The sequence below is a fragment of the Thamnophis sirtalis genome, unplaced genomic scaffold (assembly GCF_051295495.1).
Source record: "Thamnophis sirtalis isolate CommonGarterSnake01/CBP01778 unplaced genomic scaffold, rThaSir2_p1.2 scaffold_7, whole genome shotgun sequence".
Classification (NCBI taxonomy): Eukaryota; Metazoa; Chordata; class Lepidosauria; order Squamata; family Natricidae; genus Thamnophis; species Thamnophis sirtalis.
In genome coordinates, this window is record NW_028261387.1 from 92,158,238 (window position 1) to 92,175,737 (window position 17,500).

The 17,500-nt window shown below is 44.3% G+C and overlaps 1 protein-coding gene across 3 annotated transcripts in view; it reads left to right on the forward strand.

Moving 5' to 3' along the window:
• Positions 1–6,625: 6,625 nt before the first annotated feature.
• The window catches only part of LKAAEAR1 (LKAAEAR motif containing 1), a 19,083-nt gene continuing 8,208 nt past the window's right edge, over positions 6,626–17,500 (forward strand). For 2 of the 3 annotated variants that reach the window (XM_087720843.1, XM_087720845.1), the window contains exons 1-3: positions 6,626–6,705; positions 11,091–11,205; positions 15,180–15,506. In XM_087720843.1, the coding sequence (XP_087576969.1) occupies positions 15,213–15,506 (294 nt within the window). In that variant the 5' untranslated portion in view covers positions 6,626–6,705; positions 11,091–11,205; positions 15,180–15,212. The remainder of the gene's footprint in view (positions 6,706–11,090; positions 11,206–15,179; positions 15,507–17,500) is intronic. The other variant, XM_087720844.1, reaches the window with a different exon arrangement.

Below are 17,500 nucleotides of genomic sequence, written 5' to 3' on the forward strand. Positions count from 1 at the left end.
GCAAATGATATATTGTATAACCCATTCCCCACCCCTTGGCATTCTATGCACAGTCCAATCATAATTCTCCCAAGTGTCAGGTGCGAGATAACTTCGAAAGGCATCACCAAGATGGGATGTCGGTGCCGTTGGCCTTGGCAGGAAACCTCCTCCGCATGCGCAGTAAGACGGGCAGTAGAAACTCCAGAATCTTCCTCCAGCACAACAATCAGTCCCCTCCCAAATACCATGCCCTCCCTCCCCGTTTCAATGGCAGCCGAAGCAGCAGCAAAGCAGAGGCTGACAGTTACCAACCAGTTCTCCTGAATAGGTGTGAACTGGCTGAATCCCACCACTGATGCATATGCACGCAACTGCACACCCCAGAGCCCTGGAAACCCAAAGACCAGCTGGCTGGCGCATGCATGCCAGTTTTTTTTGGCTGTTTTTGGAGCCATTTTCATGCTGTTTTTTTTTAGCCGTTTTTGGCCCCAAAAGGGCCCAAAAACAGTACAAAAATGGTCTGAAAAATGGTCCAAAAACAGCCAGAAAACAGCCCTCTTTTTGGCTCTTTTTCAGGCCATTTTCTAACACTAGAACTCACAAAGAGCAGCTGGCAATGGTGCACCTGCCCACAGAATGGGCTCTGAGTGCCACCTCTGGCATGTGTGCCATAGGTTTGCCATCACGGCACTACTGGCTGTGTGTCTGGCTGTGTGTGTGTTTGTCTGTTTGTTTACCTCTTTTGGAACTGTTGACTCAACCAAGTGTGTGCAGCCAAGCCTTCAATCGGAAGATCTGCCTTTGTTAAATTGCAGCTTTGGTGCCGGCCGTCGGCAGAGTTGATAGTTGCCGGATTTCATTTCACTTCCTCCAGGCTCCGTTCTCTCTGCTGTATTTTGTTTCCTTTTACAATCTGCTTTTCCTTCATTTGCCGTCCTTGTAGCCCATCTCTATCCCACAGGGCTCAAACAACCAGAGGAAGACGAAATAAAGCAGAATGCAGAATAATCAATAGCGAAACCCAGAACATCGTCAAAAACAAAATGTAACCACGGAAAGCAAAGCTGAAGCCCCGTGTGCTTCTCCGGATGCTCGGTCAACTGGGACGAGAAGCAATCAATCAAATGAATTTTTAAAAAATTCTCTATCCAGAATGGTGATGCGGATGGCAGGTAAGAGAATAATAGAGTCGGAAGGGACCTGGGAGGTCTTCTAGTCCAACCCCCTGCTCAGGCGCCCTCTACCGTTTCAGAGAAATGGTTGCCAAATCCTTCTTGAAAACCTCCAGGGATGGAGCACCCACGACTTCTGGAGGCAAGTCGTTCCAATGATTAATTGGAAAGGAAAGGAGGACATTAGGAAATTTCTCTTTAGTTTTCGGTTGCTTCTCTCCTTGATTAGTTTCCATCCATTGCTTCTTGCCCTGCCTTCAGGGGCTTTTGGTAGTCCAGGTGATTTTATGGGGCAGTTAACAACATATTGGGAAGCCCCTAAGGTCTTGGGAACAGTCTAATCCAGAAATTAACTCTTCTAGTTCTAGTCCCGCCTTAGGCATGAAAGTTGATTGAGTGATTTTGGGCCAATGACCAGGAGACTGTGAGTTCTAGTCTCGCCTTAGGCATGAAATCCAACTGAGTGATTTTGGGCCAATGACCAGGAGACTATGAGTTCTAGTCTCGCCTTAGGTATGAAAACTGGCTGGGTGACTTTGAGCCAATCGCCATGAGACTGTGATTTCTAGTCTCGCCTTAGGCATGAAAGCTGACTGGGTGACTTTGAGCCAATGACCAGGAGTTCTAGTCCCGCCTTAGGCATGAAATCCAATTGAGTGATTTTGGGCCAATGACCAGGAGACTGTGAGTTCTAGTCTCGCTTTAGACATGAAAACTGAATGAGTGACTTTGAGCCAAGCGCCAGGAGACTGTGAGTTCTAGTCCCACTTTAGGCATGAAAACTGAATGGGTGATTTTGGGCCAATCATCAGGAGATCATGAGTTCTAGTCCTGCCTTAAGCATGAAATCCAATTGAGTGATTTTTGGGCCAATGACCAGGAGACTGTGAGTTCTAGTCTTGCCTTAGGTATGAAAACTGGCTGGGTGACTTTGAGCCAATCACCGGGAGACTGCGAGTTCCCACCTTAGGCATGAAAACCGAATGGGTGGTTTTGGGCCAATCATCAGAAGATCATGAGTTCTATCCTGCCTTAGGCATGAAAGCCAGCTGCGCAGAGATGGGTTTCCCATTATTTTACCACTGGTTTGCCATGCACCAAAACTGTAAGCGTGTGCGTGTGCAGGCTTGCTTCATGAGCGTGCGGTCTTCCACGCATGCGGTTTGCTCACGCATGCGTCTTGCACACATGTGTGTGGCTTAGAAAAGGTAGCTAAACAGGACAACACAGAACCAGGGTAGATGTCCCACCCGCAGGTCCCCAGTGCCAGTTTGCCTGAACCGGTCGAAACCGGCTGAATACCACCACTTGCAGCTGGGTGACTTTTGGCCAAACACCAAGAGATCAAGAGTTCTAGTCCTGCCTTAGGTATGAAAGCCCGCTTGGGTGACTTTGAATCAGTCATTCTCTCTCAGCCCAACCCACCTCACAAGGTTATTGTTGTGGGGGGGAACAGGAGGGGGAAGATGTATTAGATATGTTCATCGCCTTGACTCACTTACAAAGTAATAGGCCAGATTTTAAAAAAAATCTAATTTAAACATTCTATTCAGCTCCTTGATTATTTTTCTCCTTGAATACCATGGTGCAAAGGGATTCGTGGGTAGAGGAAGATTGAGGTAGTCTTCGACTTACGACCATAATTCAAGATTGTAAAAAAAAGGCAGTATGGTAGAAGCCGTTTTAAGGCACAACATGCTGCATCTTAAGAGTGTATAAGACACCCTGAGGGATTTCTTACCCCCACAGTATTTGTTTCCAGAGAGTAAGTCAAATGTATTCCATGTTTGGTTGAAATTGCTTGAGACATTCTAGAGCAGCAATGGCAAACCATTTTTTGGCTCACGTGCCATAAGGGGGAAGCGCAGGGGGGTTCGTGCGCGGGTGTGCTGCACCCATAATGCAACGCCCAACACACACACACCCCACTGCACATGCATGAATGAGAGGCACGATCACCCTCCCCATTTTTTCAATGCTTTTTTCGGCCTCCCCAGGCTCCAGAGGCTTTATAGGAGCCTGGGGAGAGCGAAAACAGCCTCTCCCCCCCCCCCCCCGAGGCCCTCCGAAGGCTTTAGGGATCTTCAGGAGCCTCTGGAGGGCAAAAAACAACCCTACAAGCAAACTGGAAGTGACCTCCGGTTTGCTCATAGGGTCCTTTTTAGGGCGTCGGCGGGAGGGGGAGGGGCTCCTATAAAGCCTCTGGAGCCTGGGGAGGGTGAAAAGTGCTTTTGAAAAGGCTGAACGCCTGGCATGCCCTGACCAATGGCTCAATGTGCCACCTGTGGCATGCGTGCAAGAGGTTCGCCATCCCGGTTCTAGTATTATGCTGGAACATACATACAAACACACACACAGCCATTTTTGTGTGTGCATGTGCGTGTGTGTGTGTGTGTGTGTGTGTGTGTGTGTGTGTGTGTGTAGATACATAGATGATAGATAGATACATAGATAGATACATAGATAGATACATAGATAGATACATAGATAGATACATAGAGAGAGAGAGATGGATATGGATATGGATATAGAGATAGAGATATAAGATATAAGATATGATATAAGATATAAGATATAAGATATAAGATATAAGATATAAGATATAAGATATAAGATATAAGATATAAGATATAAGATATAAGATATAAGATATAAGATATAAGATATAAGATATAAGATATAAGATATAAGATATAAGATATAAGAGCTAGAGAGAGAGAGAGAGAGAGAGAGAGAGAAGAGATAGATATAAGAGATAGAGATAGAGATATAAGATATAAGATATAAGAGATAGAGAGATAAGAGATAAGAGATAAGAGATAAGAGATAAGAGATAAGAGATAAGAGATAAGAGATAAGAGATAAGAGATAAGAGATAAGAGATAAGAGATAAGAGATAAGAGATAAGAGATAAGAGATAAGAGAATAAGAGATAAGAGATAAGAGATAAGAGATAAGAGATAAGAGATAAGAGATAGAGATAGATAGAGAGAGAGAGAGAGAGAGAGAGAGAGAGATGTAGATATAGATATAGATATAGATATAGAGATAGAGATAGAGATAGAGATAGAGATAGAGATAGAGATAGAGATAGAGATAGAGATAGAGATAGAGATAGAGATAGAGATAGAGATAGAGATAGAGATAGAGATAGAGATACAGTAGATGTTAGAGATGGAAAAGCGGAATTTAAAGCTCCAGTTTAATTTGAGAGAGGGGTGTGTGAGAAGGTTGTGCTAATGGTCTCATTAAAGCTAACGGTGTGAAACCCCTGACTGCAGAGAGAGCAGCCAGGATGATTCATGCAACGGGAAGCCTTGAGTTTCATGTCTGCCTCGTCTGCAAATCCCCCCATATTTAGACATTTCTCCAGGAATCGCTAATTAGCCCAATCATCTGTCTTGAATTCTTTCGCTGTCGAAACCGGTAAATTAACCGAGTCCATCAGCGTCAATATTTGGGATAAATCACCTTGACTTGTTTGGCTGACTTCCACGGTGGCATAACAAAGCCATCTGCAGAAATGATAGCGGTCTTCCAGTATTTGAAGGGTTGCCACAAAGAAAAGGGGGGTCAACTTATTCTCCAAAGGACCAGAGGGCAAGATGAGAAACAATGAATGGAAACTAATCAAGGAGAGAAGCAACTTGGAACTAAGGAGAAACTTCCTAACAGTGAGGACAATTAACCAGTCATAGCCTTCAGAAGTTATGGGTGCAGGAAAGGGAGGAAGAGAGGGAGGAAAGAAAGGGAATGAAAGGAGCAAGTGAGGAAGAGGGGAGAAGGAGTAAGGAAAGAAAGGAAAGAAGAGAGAGAAATGAGGGAGGGTGGGGAGGGAAGGAATGAGGAAGGGAAGGAAGGAGGAGAGGAAAAGGTATGAAAGGAGCAAGGAGGGGGAGGGGAATAAGGAAAGAAAGAAAGGAAAGAGAGAGAAATGAGGGAGGGTGGGAGGGAGGGAGGAGTAGAAAAGGAAATGAAAGGAGCAAGTGAGGAAGAGGGGAGGAGTAAGGAAAGAAAGAAAGAGAGGGAGGGAGGGAGGGAGAGAATATGAGGGAGGGAGGGGAAGAGAGGAAGGAAGGAAGAAGAGGAGGGAAGGAAGGAGGAGAGGAAAAGGTATGAAAGGAGCAGGGAGGGGGAGGAGAGGAGTAAGGAAAGAAAGAAAGAGAGGGAGGGAGGGAGAGAATTGAGGGAGGGAGGGGAAGAGAGGGAAGGAAGGAAGAAGAGAGGGAAGGAAGGAGGAGAGGAAAAGGTATGAAAGGAGCAAGGGAGGGGGAGGGGAGGAGTAAGGAAAGAAAGAAAGAGAGGGAGGGAGGAGAGAATTGAGGGAGGGAGGGGAAGAGAGGGAAGGAAGAAGAGAGGGAAGGAAGGAGGAGAGGAAAAGGTATGAAAGGAGCAAGGGAGGGGGAGGGGAGAAGGAGTAAGGAAAAGAAAGAAAGAAAGAAAGAGATAGGGAGAAATGAGGGAGGGTGGGAGGGAGGGAGGAGTGGAAAAGGAATGAAAGGAACAAGAGAGAGAGGAAAGAAGGAGGGAGGGGAAGGGAAGGAAGAAGGGAGGGAGGTAAGGAGGAATGGAAAACATATGAAAAGAACAAGGGAGGGGGAGGAGAGAAGGAGTAAGGGAAAAAAAGAAAGAAAGAAGAAAAAGAGAAATGAGGGAGGGTGGAGGAAGGAAGGAAGGAGTGGGAAAGGAATGAAAGGAACAAGAGAGGGAGAAAAGAAGGAAGGAAGGAAGGAAGGAAGGAAGGAAGGAAGGAAGGAAGGAAGGAAGGAAGGAAGGAAGGAGAAATGGAGGTAGGGAGGAAGGAAGGATGGAGTTAGTTTCCAATTCCCTTTGCACCATATATAACCCCAATTAACGAAATGATCTCCTAGATCCCTTCCTGTGCCTGCCTGCTCTTCCGTCCTTACCCGCAGACTGTTTTGCCAACACACGTCCTCTGCCTCCTCCTGGCACTGAGCACCTTCTGCTTCTCCCTTCCCCCCTTTCCCTCCCCTGCAACCCATCCGTGCCGCCTTTCCCAAAATGTCACCGGGGCCATGTGTGTGCAAGCAACAGGAGATAACAATAATGCCTACAAAACATTCCCAAGCCCCAGCAGAACCCCATGGAAACGGCGGGTTGGCACATTTGGGGGGAACAAAACCAACCAGGAATGCCAATTTCTTATTCACGGTGGGGTTTTCGTTGCAGCCTGGGGGGGTGGGTGGGGGGTTGAGTTTGTTTCAACACAGCCAGTGAAATCCGAATGATTGCTAACCATTCTCCGGGCATCATCATCTCCTTGGAAGGGTGAAGGGCATTCAAATAACAAAGATGCCTCCGACTGGGGGCTGCTTGCATTGTTGCTTCCCTAAAGGCTGGCAGCTCAGGGGTCAGTGGGTGGGCTGGCAGCTGAGGGAAAAGGGGAGGGCTTCTCCCCCCTCCCCATTGTCTGGGTTGCTTGGCAACTGCGTTCCCATGGAGATATTTGTACACTCAATACCTGGGGACCAAAGGGACAAGGCAGCTGGCCCTTCGGAAAGGCAGGAAGGGATGTTGGGCTGGGAAACAGGTGAGGCGGAGCCCCCTGAGGGGTGGGAACGGGCATTGGGAGGCGGGTGGAAAGAAAGCGGGGGAGCTGGGGCCCTCCCTCGGGCCCAGGTAGGACACCTGGAGCCTTCCAGATGTTGCGGAACAACGGGTACCCAGCAATCCCCAGCCTTTGGGGCTGTATTTCGTGATCCAAGCTGCCTCGTGCAGCTATTCCTTTCACCGGGAATCTATTTTGGACCATCTTTTTCCCAGATTAAGGGTGAAAAGGAATTCCAAATGGCAAAATATCCTATTGATAAATAAGGGAGGGGTTGTTTGGCCTGGGCTGCATAGAGTTTTCTTTCCTTCCTTCCTTCCTTCCCTCCTTCCTTCCTCCTTCCTTCCTTCTTTCTTTCTTTCTCTTCCTTCCTTCTTTCTCTTTTTCCTTTTCTTCCTTTTCTTCCTTTTCTTTCCTTTCTTTCCTTTCTTTCCTTTCTTTTCTTTCTTTCTTTCCTTCCTTCCTTCCTTTTCTTTCTATTCTTTCTTTCCTTCCTTTTTCTTTTGTTTCTTTCCCTCTCCTCCTTCCTTTGCTCCTTCCTCTCACCTTTCCTTCCTTCCCCTCTTCTCCTTTCCTTCCACCCTCCCTCCTGTTTTATCCTTTCTTCCTTTTCCCTCTTTTTAACTTCTTCCTTTCTTTTACTTTCTTCTTCCTTCTTCCCTTCCTCATTTTTTATCCTTCCTCCCTCCTTTTATCCTCCCTTCCACCTTCCCTTTTTATCCCTTCCTTCTTTCTTTCTTTTTCTTCCTTACTCCTTTCCTCCCCCCCTTTATCCTTCCTTCCTTCCTTCTTTCTTTCTCTTCCTTCCTTCTTTCTCTTCTTTTTCTTCCTTTTCTTTCTTTTCTTTCTTTTCTTTCTTTCCTTCCTTTCTTTTCTTTCTTTCTTTTCTTTCTATTCTTTCTTTCCTTCCTTTTTCTTTTCTTTCTTTCCCTCTCCTCCTTCCTTTGCTCCTTCCTCTCACCTTTCCTTCCTTCCCCTCTTCTCCTTTTCTTCCTCCCTCCCTCCTGTTTTATCCTTTCTTCCTTTTCCCTCCTTTTAACTCCTTCCTTCCTTTTACTTTCTTCTTCCTTCTTCCCTCCCTTTTTATCCTTCCTCCCTCCTTTTATCCTCCCTTCCTCCTTCCCTTTTTATCCCTTCCTTCTTCCTTTCTTTTTCTTCCTTACTCCTTTCCTCCCCCCCCCCTTATCCTTCCTTCCTCCCTCCTTTTTTCTTTCTTTCTTTATTTTTTTCTCTCTCTCCTTTTTTGTTTCTTCTCCATCTTGATAAAATCGTCACAGACATTGCATTTTATCTGGTTACTGAGTCTGGTTTTTTTCAGGGGGGGAGGGAGGAGTGAAGGACCCATATGTAAATTATAACCTAATCAAAGCTTGTGACTCATCCGGCAAGCTAAGGCACCTTCAAAATTATGTCTATCAGCCATGATTAATATTAACCAAGATTAATGTTTTGCATGAGTATTACATCTTTTACTAACCTGCTTAAGTATTCTGGGAGGACATAGCCATAAACTGAATTAGGTTTTTGGGGACTGTAAGCACAGCACCATCTAGAACGGCATAAACTTCTGAAATCTAGTAAAACTTGTTCATTGAGCAATTCTAAAAATGCCAATTGGGTTCAAAACATAAATCTTACGAATCCAGCTATAAAAAGGCATTTTTTCCCAATTTCTTCGGGTTTACTGGATGAAAATTAGTTTTTTTTAAAATTGTCGAGGGCAGGAAGCGTTTTAAAGTGTAAATGCTTGTTAAGACTTTGCTTTCTATTTCTTTCTTAATTCATTCTTCCCAAAGGATTTAAATATTTAAAATGCAAATTTTGTGGTTGGTTGACTGGCTGGCTGGCTGGCTGGTCAAGCAGTCGTTGGTTGGTTGGATGGATGGATGGATGGATGGATGGATGGATGGATGGATGGATGGACAGATGGACAGTTGGTTATTTGGGTAGATAAATGGATGGATGGATGGATGGACAGACAGACAGATAGACAAAAAGATGAGAGGGAGAAAGGTGGGATAGATATAGATATACGTAGGTAGGTAGGTAGGTAGGTAGGTAGGTAGGTAGGTAGGTAGGTAGGTAGAAAGATATGGTTGATTTATCTAATGAATGGATGGACGGACAGACAGATGGACAAACAGACGAGAGAGGGGGAGGGATAGAAAAGAAAGAAAGAAAGAAAGAAGGAAGGAAGGAAGGAAGGAAGGAAGGAAGGAAGGAAGGAAAGATAGATAGATAAGATAAGATAAGAAGATAAGATAAGATAAGATAAGATAAGATAAGATAAGATAAGATAAGATAAGATAAGATAAGATAAGATAAGATAAGATAAGATAAGATAAGATAGATGATTGGTTATTTGGTTAGATAAATGGAAGAATGGATGCATAGATGATGGATAGATGCTTGCATGGATGGATGAATTAATGGGTGGGTGGGTGGATGGATGGATGGATGGATGGACGGACGGACGGATGGACGGACAGACGGACAGACACAGATAGGTACAGATAGATACAGATAGATATAGATGGTTGGGTTGGTTGATTGGTTGGCTGGTCAAGCAGTCATTAGATGGATGGATGGATGGACGGACGGACGGGTAGACAGAAAGACAGATAGACAGACAGATGAGAGGGGGAGGCAGGGACACATAAAGATAGATACAATAGATAGATTGAGAGAGAGAGAGAAAGAGAGAGAGATGGTTGGTTATTTATCTAAAGGAGGGATGGATGAATGGACAGAGGGACAGATAGAAGAGGGATAGATATAAAGAAAGAAAGATATGGTTGGTTATTTATCTAATGAATGGATGGGTAGGTGGATGGATGGACAGACAAACAGACGAGAGAGGAGGGATGGAGGGATAGATGGATGGATGGGCGGGCGGGCAGGCAGGCAGGCAGAGATAGATGATTGATAGATAGATAGATAGATAGATAGATAGATAGATAGATAGATAGATAGATAGATAGATAGATAGATAGATAGATGATGGATAGATAGATAGATAGATATAGATAGATAGATAGATAGATGATAGATAGATAGATAGATAGATAGATAGATAGATAGATAGATAGATAGATAGATAGATAGATAGAAGATAGATAGATAGATAGATAGATAGATAGATAGATAGATAGATAGATAGATGGATGGATGATGGATAGATAGATAGATAGATAGATAGATAGATAGATATAGATAGATAGATAGATGATAGATAGATAGATAGATAGATAGATAGATAGATAGATGATAGATAGATAGATAGATGATAGATAGATAGATAGATAGATAGAAGATAGACAGATAGATAGATAGATAGATAGATAGATAGATAGATAGATAGATGATAGATAGATAGATAGATGATAGATAGATAGATAGATAGATAGATAGATAGAAGATAGACAGATAGATAGATAGATAGATAGATAGATAGATGATGGATAGATAGATAGATAGATATAGATAGATAGATAGATGATAGATAGATAGATAGATAGATAGATAGATAGATAGATAGAAGATAGATAGATAGATAGATAGATAGATAGATAGATAGATAGATAGATAGATAGATAGATAGATGGATGATGGATAGATAGATAGATAGATAGATAGATAGATAGATATAGATAGATAGATAGATAGATAGATGATAGATAGATAGATAGATGATAGATAGATAGATAGATAGATAGATAGATAGATAGATAGATAGATAGATAGATAGATAGATAGATGATAGATAGATAGATAGAAGATAGACAGATAGATAGATAGATAGATAGATAGATAGATAGATAGATAGATAGATAGATAGATAGATAGATAGATAGTAGATAGATGGTTGGTTGGTTATTTGGTTATTTGGTTAGAGAAATGGAAGAATAGAAAAATACATGATGGATAGATGCTTGGATGGATGGATAGACAGACACAGATAGCTATGGATAGATACAGATAGAGATAGATGGTTGGGTTGGGTTGGGTTGGGTTGGTTGGTTGGTTGGCTGACTGTTGAGCCACTTGGGCCAGGGCACAAGTGCGTAAGCAATACCCTTCCTAACCTGTCAATCCAATCAGAACTCAAACTGAGCAAGTCACAAAAGGATCGGAACCTTAGGATCAGAATGGAGCAGACGAGAAGGAACGTTTGTTCCACTCAAACCTGGTTTGGTAGCCACCATCCAGCCATGTCCACCAACACAGATATCGCTGCCTCCTGGAAAAGAAGGCAGCCTTTAGGTGCTCAGTGTTGCATATGACACCTTCTGCCGTAATGAATGGATTCGGGTTTAAGACGCCACAAAATTCGCGCACTCTCTTTGCCTTCTCATATTGATTTACAGCTTCTGCCTTTATGACAACGTGATACTTATGAACTTAACTTTGGTTCGAACGAGCAGCTAAAGGAGATTGATGCTTTTGTAGCAAGCGGCAAAGAAGTCACTGGATTCCACAAAGGTGGGTTTTTTAAAAAATGTATATATACGAGCATTTATAAGAGCCGAGGTGGCGCAGTGGTTAAATGCAGCACTGCAGGCTACTGCTAGATCAGCAGCTCAGTGGTTCAAATCTCACCGGCTCAGGGTTGACTCAGCCTTCCATCCTTCCGAGGTGGGTAAAATGAGGACCCAGATTGTTGGGGGCAATATGCTGACTCTCTGTAAACCGCTTAGAGAGGCCTGAAAGCCCTATGAAGCGGTATATAAGTCTACTGCTATAATGGCAAAACCTTTAAATACGTCCATTTCTCCATCCCTGGTTTTCATGGATTCTAGCAAAAGGTCATCTAGCTTTGACGGGCAACCTTGTATGATTTTTTTATTTTTTATTTTTTGCTGAAAGGAAGGGCACCAAATGGACGATTTCAGGACTTTGGAATTTAAAAAGAGATAAAGAAGTTGAGGAAAAGTTTAAGAGGATAATTACTCCATAGAGAGAAGAGCAGGAGGCACAATTGTATGGTGAGGGGGGGTGGGGGGGTTCCTCCTTCCTTCCCTCTTTCCATCCTTCCTTCTTCCCTTCCTTTCATTCCTCTCCTTCCTTCATTTCCTTCCCTTCCTTCCCTCTTTCCCTCTTTCCTTCCTTCTTCCCTTTTCCTGCCTTTCATTCTCCTTTCTTCCTTTCCTCTTTCCATCCTTCCTTCCTTCTTCCCTTTCCTGCCTTTCATTCTCCTTTCTTCCTTTCCTCTTTCCATCCTTCCTTCCTTCTTCCCTTTCCTGCCTTTCATTCTCCTTTCTTCCTTTCCTCTTTCCATCCTTCCTTCCTTCTTCCCTTCCGTTCCTTCCTCTCCTTTCTTCCTTTCCTCCTTCCATCCTCCCTACCTTCCTTCTTCCCTTCCCTTTCTTTCCTGCCTGTCCTTCCTTTCCTACCTTCCTTCCTTCCCTCTTTCCATCCTTCCTTCTTCCCTTCCTTTCCTTCCTCCTCTCTTTCCATCCTTCTTCTACTTTCTTCTCTTCCCTCCTTCCTTATCTTCCTTCCTCCTCCCTCTCTCTTTCCATCCTTATGTTTCTCTTCTTCACTTCCCTCTTTCATCCCTCCCTCCCATCTCTCTCCTTCTTCCCATTTCTCTCTTTGCCTCCTTCCTTCTTTCCTCCTTCGCTCCTTCCCATTTTTCCTCCCTTCCTTTCTTTCCTTCTTCCTTCCCGCCCTCCCTCTCTCCATCCTTCCTTACTTCTTCTTACTTCCTTCTTCCTCTCATCTCTGTCCTTTCTTCCTATCTTTCTAAGCCTCCTTCCTTCCTCCTCCTTCCCTCCCTCCCTTCTTCCAATTTCTCTTTCCTTCCTTTTTTACTTCCTCCCTCCCTCCCATCTCTCTTCTTCCCATTTCTCTATTTGCCTCCTTCCTTCTTTCCTCCTTCCCTCCTTCCCATTTCTCCTTCCTTCTTGTTCCTTTCTTTTCCTCTTCCTTCCCTCCCTCTCTCCATCCTTCCTTACTTTTCTTACTTTCTTCTTCACTTCCCTCCTCCTTCCTTCCTCCCTTCCTCCCATCTCTCTCTCCTTACTTCCCTCCTTCCCATTCTCTTTCTTCCTTGTTCACTTCCTCCCTCCCTCCCATCTCTCATTTCTTCTTCCCATCTTTCCCTTTGCCCCCTTCTTTCCTACTTCCCTCCTTTCCTTCTTTCCATTCTCCTTCCTTCCTCTTTCCCTCCCTTCCTCTCTCCATCCTGTCTTCCTTCTCTCCTTCCTTCCTTCCTTCCTTCCATTCTTCCCCCATCCCTCCATCCCTCCCCTCTCTCTCTCCTTCCTTCAGCTTTGTCTGGCCAGCTGAGAAACAAACAAACAAAAAGATACTAAAAAGCAATTAAAAGAGAGTTTAAAGATGCAATTACAGGGCCATTATGACACTGCCATGAAACCACTTGCAATCTCAGTTATTTCCCGCACAGCCAAAATAAAATAAAATAAAAACCAACAACCAAATGATTTCTCAGTAATTAAACAGTTTGCCGGGAGTTGGCTTGGGCTAAATGATGGGAGAATTTCAGTCCTTTTAATTTTAGCCCTTGTGAAACTTTAGCAGAAGTCATGAAAATAGTGCACCATTGGGCATTTGGGTTTACGTACCCACTTGAAAATTCCTACGCAAAGGAGCAGATCATCGGGGGCAACAATATCTGGGCCGCAAACATCGGGGCTCCCTCCAATGCTTTGACTTTTGCAGTCCAGATTTGGGGGTCACAACAGTTGAAAACTGTCACTTTATTGGGTTAGGAATGTTTACTTTTTGGTGGTTTTAATGTTTTTCTGTTGTAAGCCAACCACAGTCGCTTTGAAACAAGATGGGTGGCGAATAGATTTAATAAACAGACAGACAGACAGACAGTTTTCACTGGCAGAGGGTTGCAGGAGGCGGTCGCAGCCGGAAAACAGAGCTTGGGAGTCCGTTTTTGCTGGCAGACCACCAAAGGGACCCCCGACACGAATGACGTTGAGCTGGCCACACATACCCTGGCCACACACTCACCACCACCACCACCCACAGGTCAAACACAACCCTGATGCAGCCCTCAATGAAATCGAGTTTGACACCTCTTGGTCAATGACTTCTTTTCCCTGAGATCCGGCTTATTGCTTTCCATTGTTCTCCTTTCCTTGTTCTGACCTAGGCTTCCTCAAAAAGCACGAGGCAGATTCCTGGTCCTGACAAAACCCCTCTTATAAAGGAATGTGAATTCCCCTCGTTCCCCTTCAGCCAAGGCCTGGCAAACCGTCTTTCAAAGGAGTATTTATGACTACAGACCTTATCTAGCTTGGGAAGCTGCCATGTCAATATTTCCCAAATGCGGTGCTGTGCAAGGAAAGGCTGGGCACAGAGTCTCTGAGATTCACGGACAGATCTTCACACTCCTGAAATGAATCTAACGACCGACTGAATGAATTGTTTCCTGAAAAAGCCCCCTTCCCTTTTGCTCCACTTTTATTTCCTCTGGGAGGGGCCATTCACCATCCACCTGTGACTTTCCTCCCAGGCAGAGCCTCACCACCGTCATCATGAAAAGAAAAAAAAATCTAAAAGGAAAAAGGCAAGAGCTGAGGTCAGGCTGAGCTAGTTGCTGCCAGAGTCACCGTGGATGACTCTGCTTAACTGTTTAAAAAAGCCTCTAAAAAAGCGCCCTCTACAGGAGGAGGCAGGAGAACGACGTGCCTCATCTAGTCTGACTTTAGTTGTTTTATGATCACTCGAGCAGAGTTAAGCAAGGGTTAAAAGCGTACAAATTTCTGATGTAGGTGAGGCACATCGTTCTCCTGCTTCCTCCTGTAGAGGGCGCTTTTTAAGAGGCTTTTTTAAACAATTAAGCAGGGTCATCCACGGTGACTCTGGCAGCAACTAGCTCAGCCTGACCTCAGCTCTTGCCTTTTTCCTTTTACATTTTTTTTCTTTCCATGATGACAGGCAAGAGCAGAGTTGAAATCCTCTCTGAAACAGCTGGAAAAGGTAAGGGTGGATCGGAGGGAGGGGGAGGAATTCAAACTTCATCCTCAAGTGTAGATCCCTCCCCAAGTGTAGTTTGATTGCAGGCAGAGCCACGTTGCCTTTTCAAACACACACATACACACACACACACCTGGATAAAACTATATAAGCCCAGCTTCACTGATTACCAATCCAACTTCTGTGTTTGTGTCTGTTTGAGAGAGGGGGGAGGGAGGGAGAGAGGAAGGAAGGAGGGAGAGGGAGAAGAAAAAGAAAGAAGGAAACTTCTTTCACAAAGGAGAAAAACAAATGCTGTCGCTTTAAATCGGAACTGAGCATGCCTGGCTGTGGAATTCTCGGAGTTGAAGTCCACAAGTCTGAAAAAAATTTGAAACCCAGCACTGTGTCAGTGCCTCACCAGCCATAAACCTCACCGCACGTCACTGCTCCCAATTCTACCCTGATTTCTGAATTGTTGGCTTAAAACCTCCTTGAATTTTTTTTCCCCCCCTCTTCAGCAGCTTCCAACCCCGGCTGAGAAGTGAGCCCCCATGGCCGACTCTAAAACTCTACCGAAGAACAAGCTGACGCCACGCTTTCGGAAATCTTTGCCTCCCAGTGATACAAGCAAGATGAGCCCCGAGCAAAAAGCACGCTATTTGGCCTTTGCCGATCCCGCCAAGCCAGACGTGAAGACGATGCTGGCCACCACTCTCATGAAAGAGAGGAAGGTCATGGACAGTCGGCAAAGGGAACTGGAAGATAAAAACCTGATTGGGGTCCTCAAGGCTTCCGAAGCCCGGAACCGCCTTCGAAACTCAAGGCTCCAGTACCAGAATCTGAGAGTGAGTGAGCTCGGGTTTTCTGCTCAGAATAAGAGAGATTGGAAGGGACCTCGGGGTTCTTCTAGCCCAACCCCATGGTCAGTGACGTGCGGTGAGGTTTATGGCTGGTGAGGCACTGACCCAGTGGTGGGTTTCAAATTTTTTTAGTCTTGTGGACTTCAGCTCCCAGAATTCCACAGCCAGGCATGCTCAGTTCCGATTTAAAGCAATAGCATTTGTTTTTCTCCTTTGCTAAATAAGTTTCCTTCTTTCTTTTTCTTCTCCGTGCCTCATCTACGTCAGGAATTTTTCAGCTTTTAACCCTGGCTTAGCTCTGCTCGAGTGATTATAAAGTCAGACTAGATGAGGCACCTTGTTCTCCTGCCGCCTCCTGTAGAGGGCACTTTATTAGAGGCTTTTTTATACAGTTAAGCACTAAGCAGAGTCATCCATGGTGATTCTGGCAGCAAATAGCTCAGCCTTTTTCCTTTTACATTTTCTTTTCTTTTCATGACGACAGTGGTGAGGCTCTGCCTCCCCTGCCTCCCCTGACTGCACGTCCCTGCCCCTGGGCCATGAGCTGTTCTGAAAAGGGTTGAAGAAATGGTGGGTGAGCATTGGTGAGCACATCCCCGCTGGCGCAAATGGAGCTTTGTACATATGCACCATTTCTGGAATTATCCCCTCTCCCCACCTCCTCTCTGCCAGTCTGCAAATCCAGAAAGATTGGGAACTCTATTCTAGTCCAATCCCTGTCCAATCAGGAGATCCCATACCCTTGATAGAGAACCTATAGCACACGTACCAGAAGTGGAACATAGAGCCATCTCTCCACGCACGCCGGCAGTCACCCATTGCTCTTCTGGGTTCCAGCATACTGGACTTCTGTCAGAGTTTGTTGCCTAAATTCAAATCCAGAAGCACATGCATATAACTGATGCAGCAGGATTCATTAACATATATATATATATATATATATATATATATATATATATATATATATATATATATATATATATATATATATATATATATATATATATATATATATATATATATATATATATATATGAATAGATGAATAGATGAATAAATGTACAATACCAACAGGTGGTTCTTCCTAGTAAACACAAGGCAGGAGAGTTACAGGCAAACACAAGCAGTTAGTTTCATTTCATTAGACAAGCCCAGACAGACTGCTAGTTTACTTCTCAGAGCAGCAGACTGCTTAAGTTTCTGTTTCAATTCTCTGCACAGACTCAGATCTGTTTAAGCTCCCATTGGCTGACTTAGTTGCTATGCCTATTCATTGGCTCACTTTGTTCCCGTGTCTCTCCCAGTCATGAATATTTTAACAACTACGCACACGCGGGAGTGCTGGAAGCTGGAAGAGTAGCTCCCTGGTGCGCATGCGTGAGCTGGGAAGCTGAGCTTCCCGTTTCTGGCACATGCTAGTCCTTGGAAACTGGAAGACCAGATGAACGGCATATGCCAGAAACCAAAAGCTCGGCTCTTCCGGTTTCCCATACTCCCCCACACACGTGTGCACACTCAGTGCCGAAAAGGTTCACTAACACTGTCCTATGCCATCTCAGACAAATGGCTGTCCAATCTCTTGGACTTTGAGAAATGGAAATAATCTGCAGTTATCAAATGGTAGGAAGAATAGCAACTATACAAATGAATATACTGCCGAAGCTATTGTTTTTGTTTCAAACGATCCCTATAAAGCTAGAAAATAAATATTTTGATGAACTAAATGCAGTAATTTTGAAATTTATATGGCAAGGAAAAAGAGCAAGAATAAGACTGAAAATTTTGCAAGATTGCAAAAATAATGGGGGCTTAAGCAGTCTGCTGGATTGGGAATTCTACTATCAGGCACTAACTTGGGAGACAGAACGGATTAAGCCAGTGGTATGACTTGAATAACTGAACAACTACTTCTCTAGCTGGGTAGGTGTGGCTGGTTGGTCATGTGACTGGGTGGGTGACGTCACTCCTCACACCCAGCC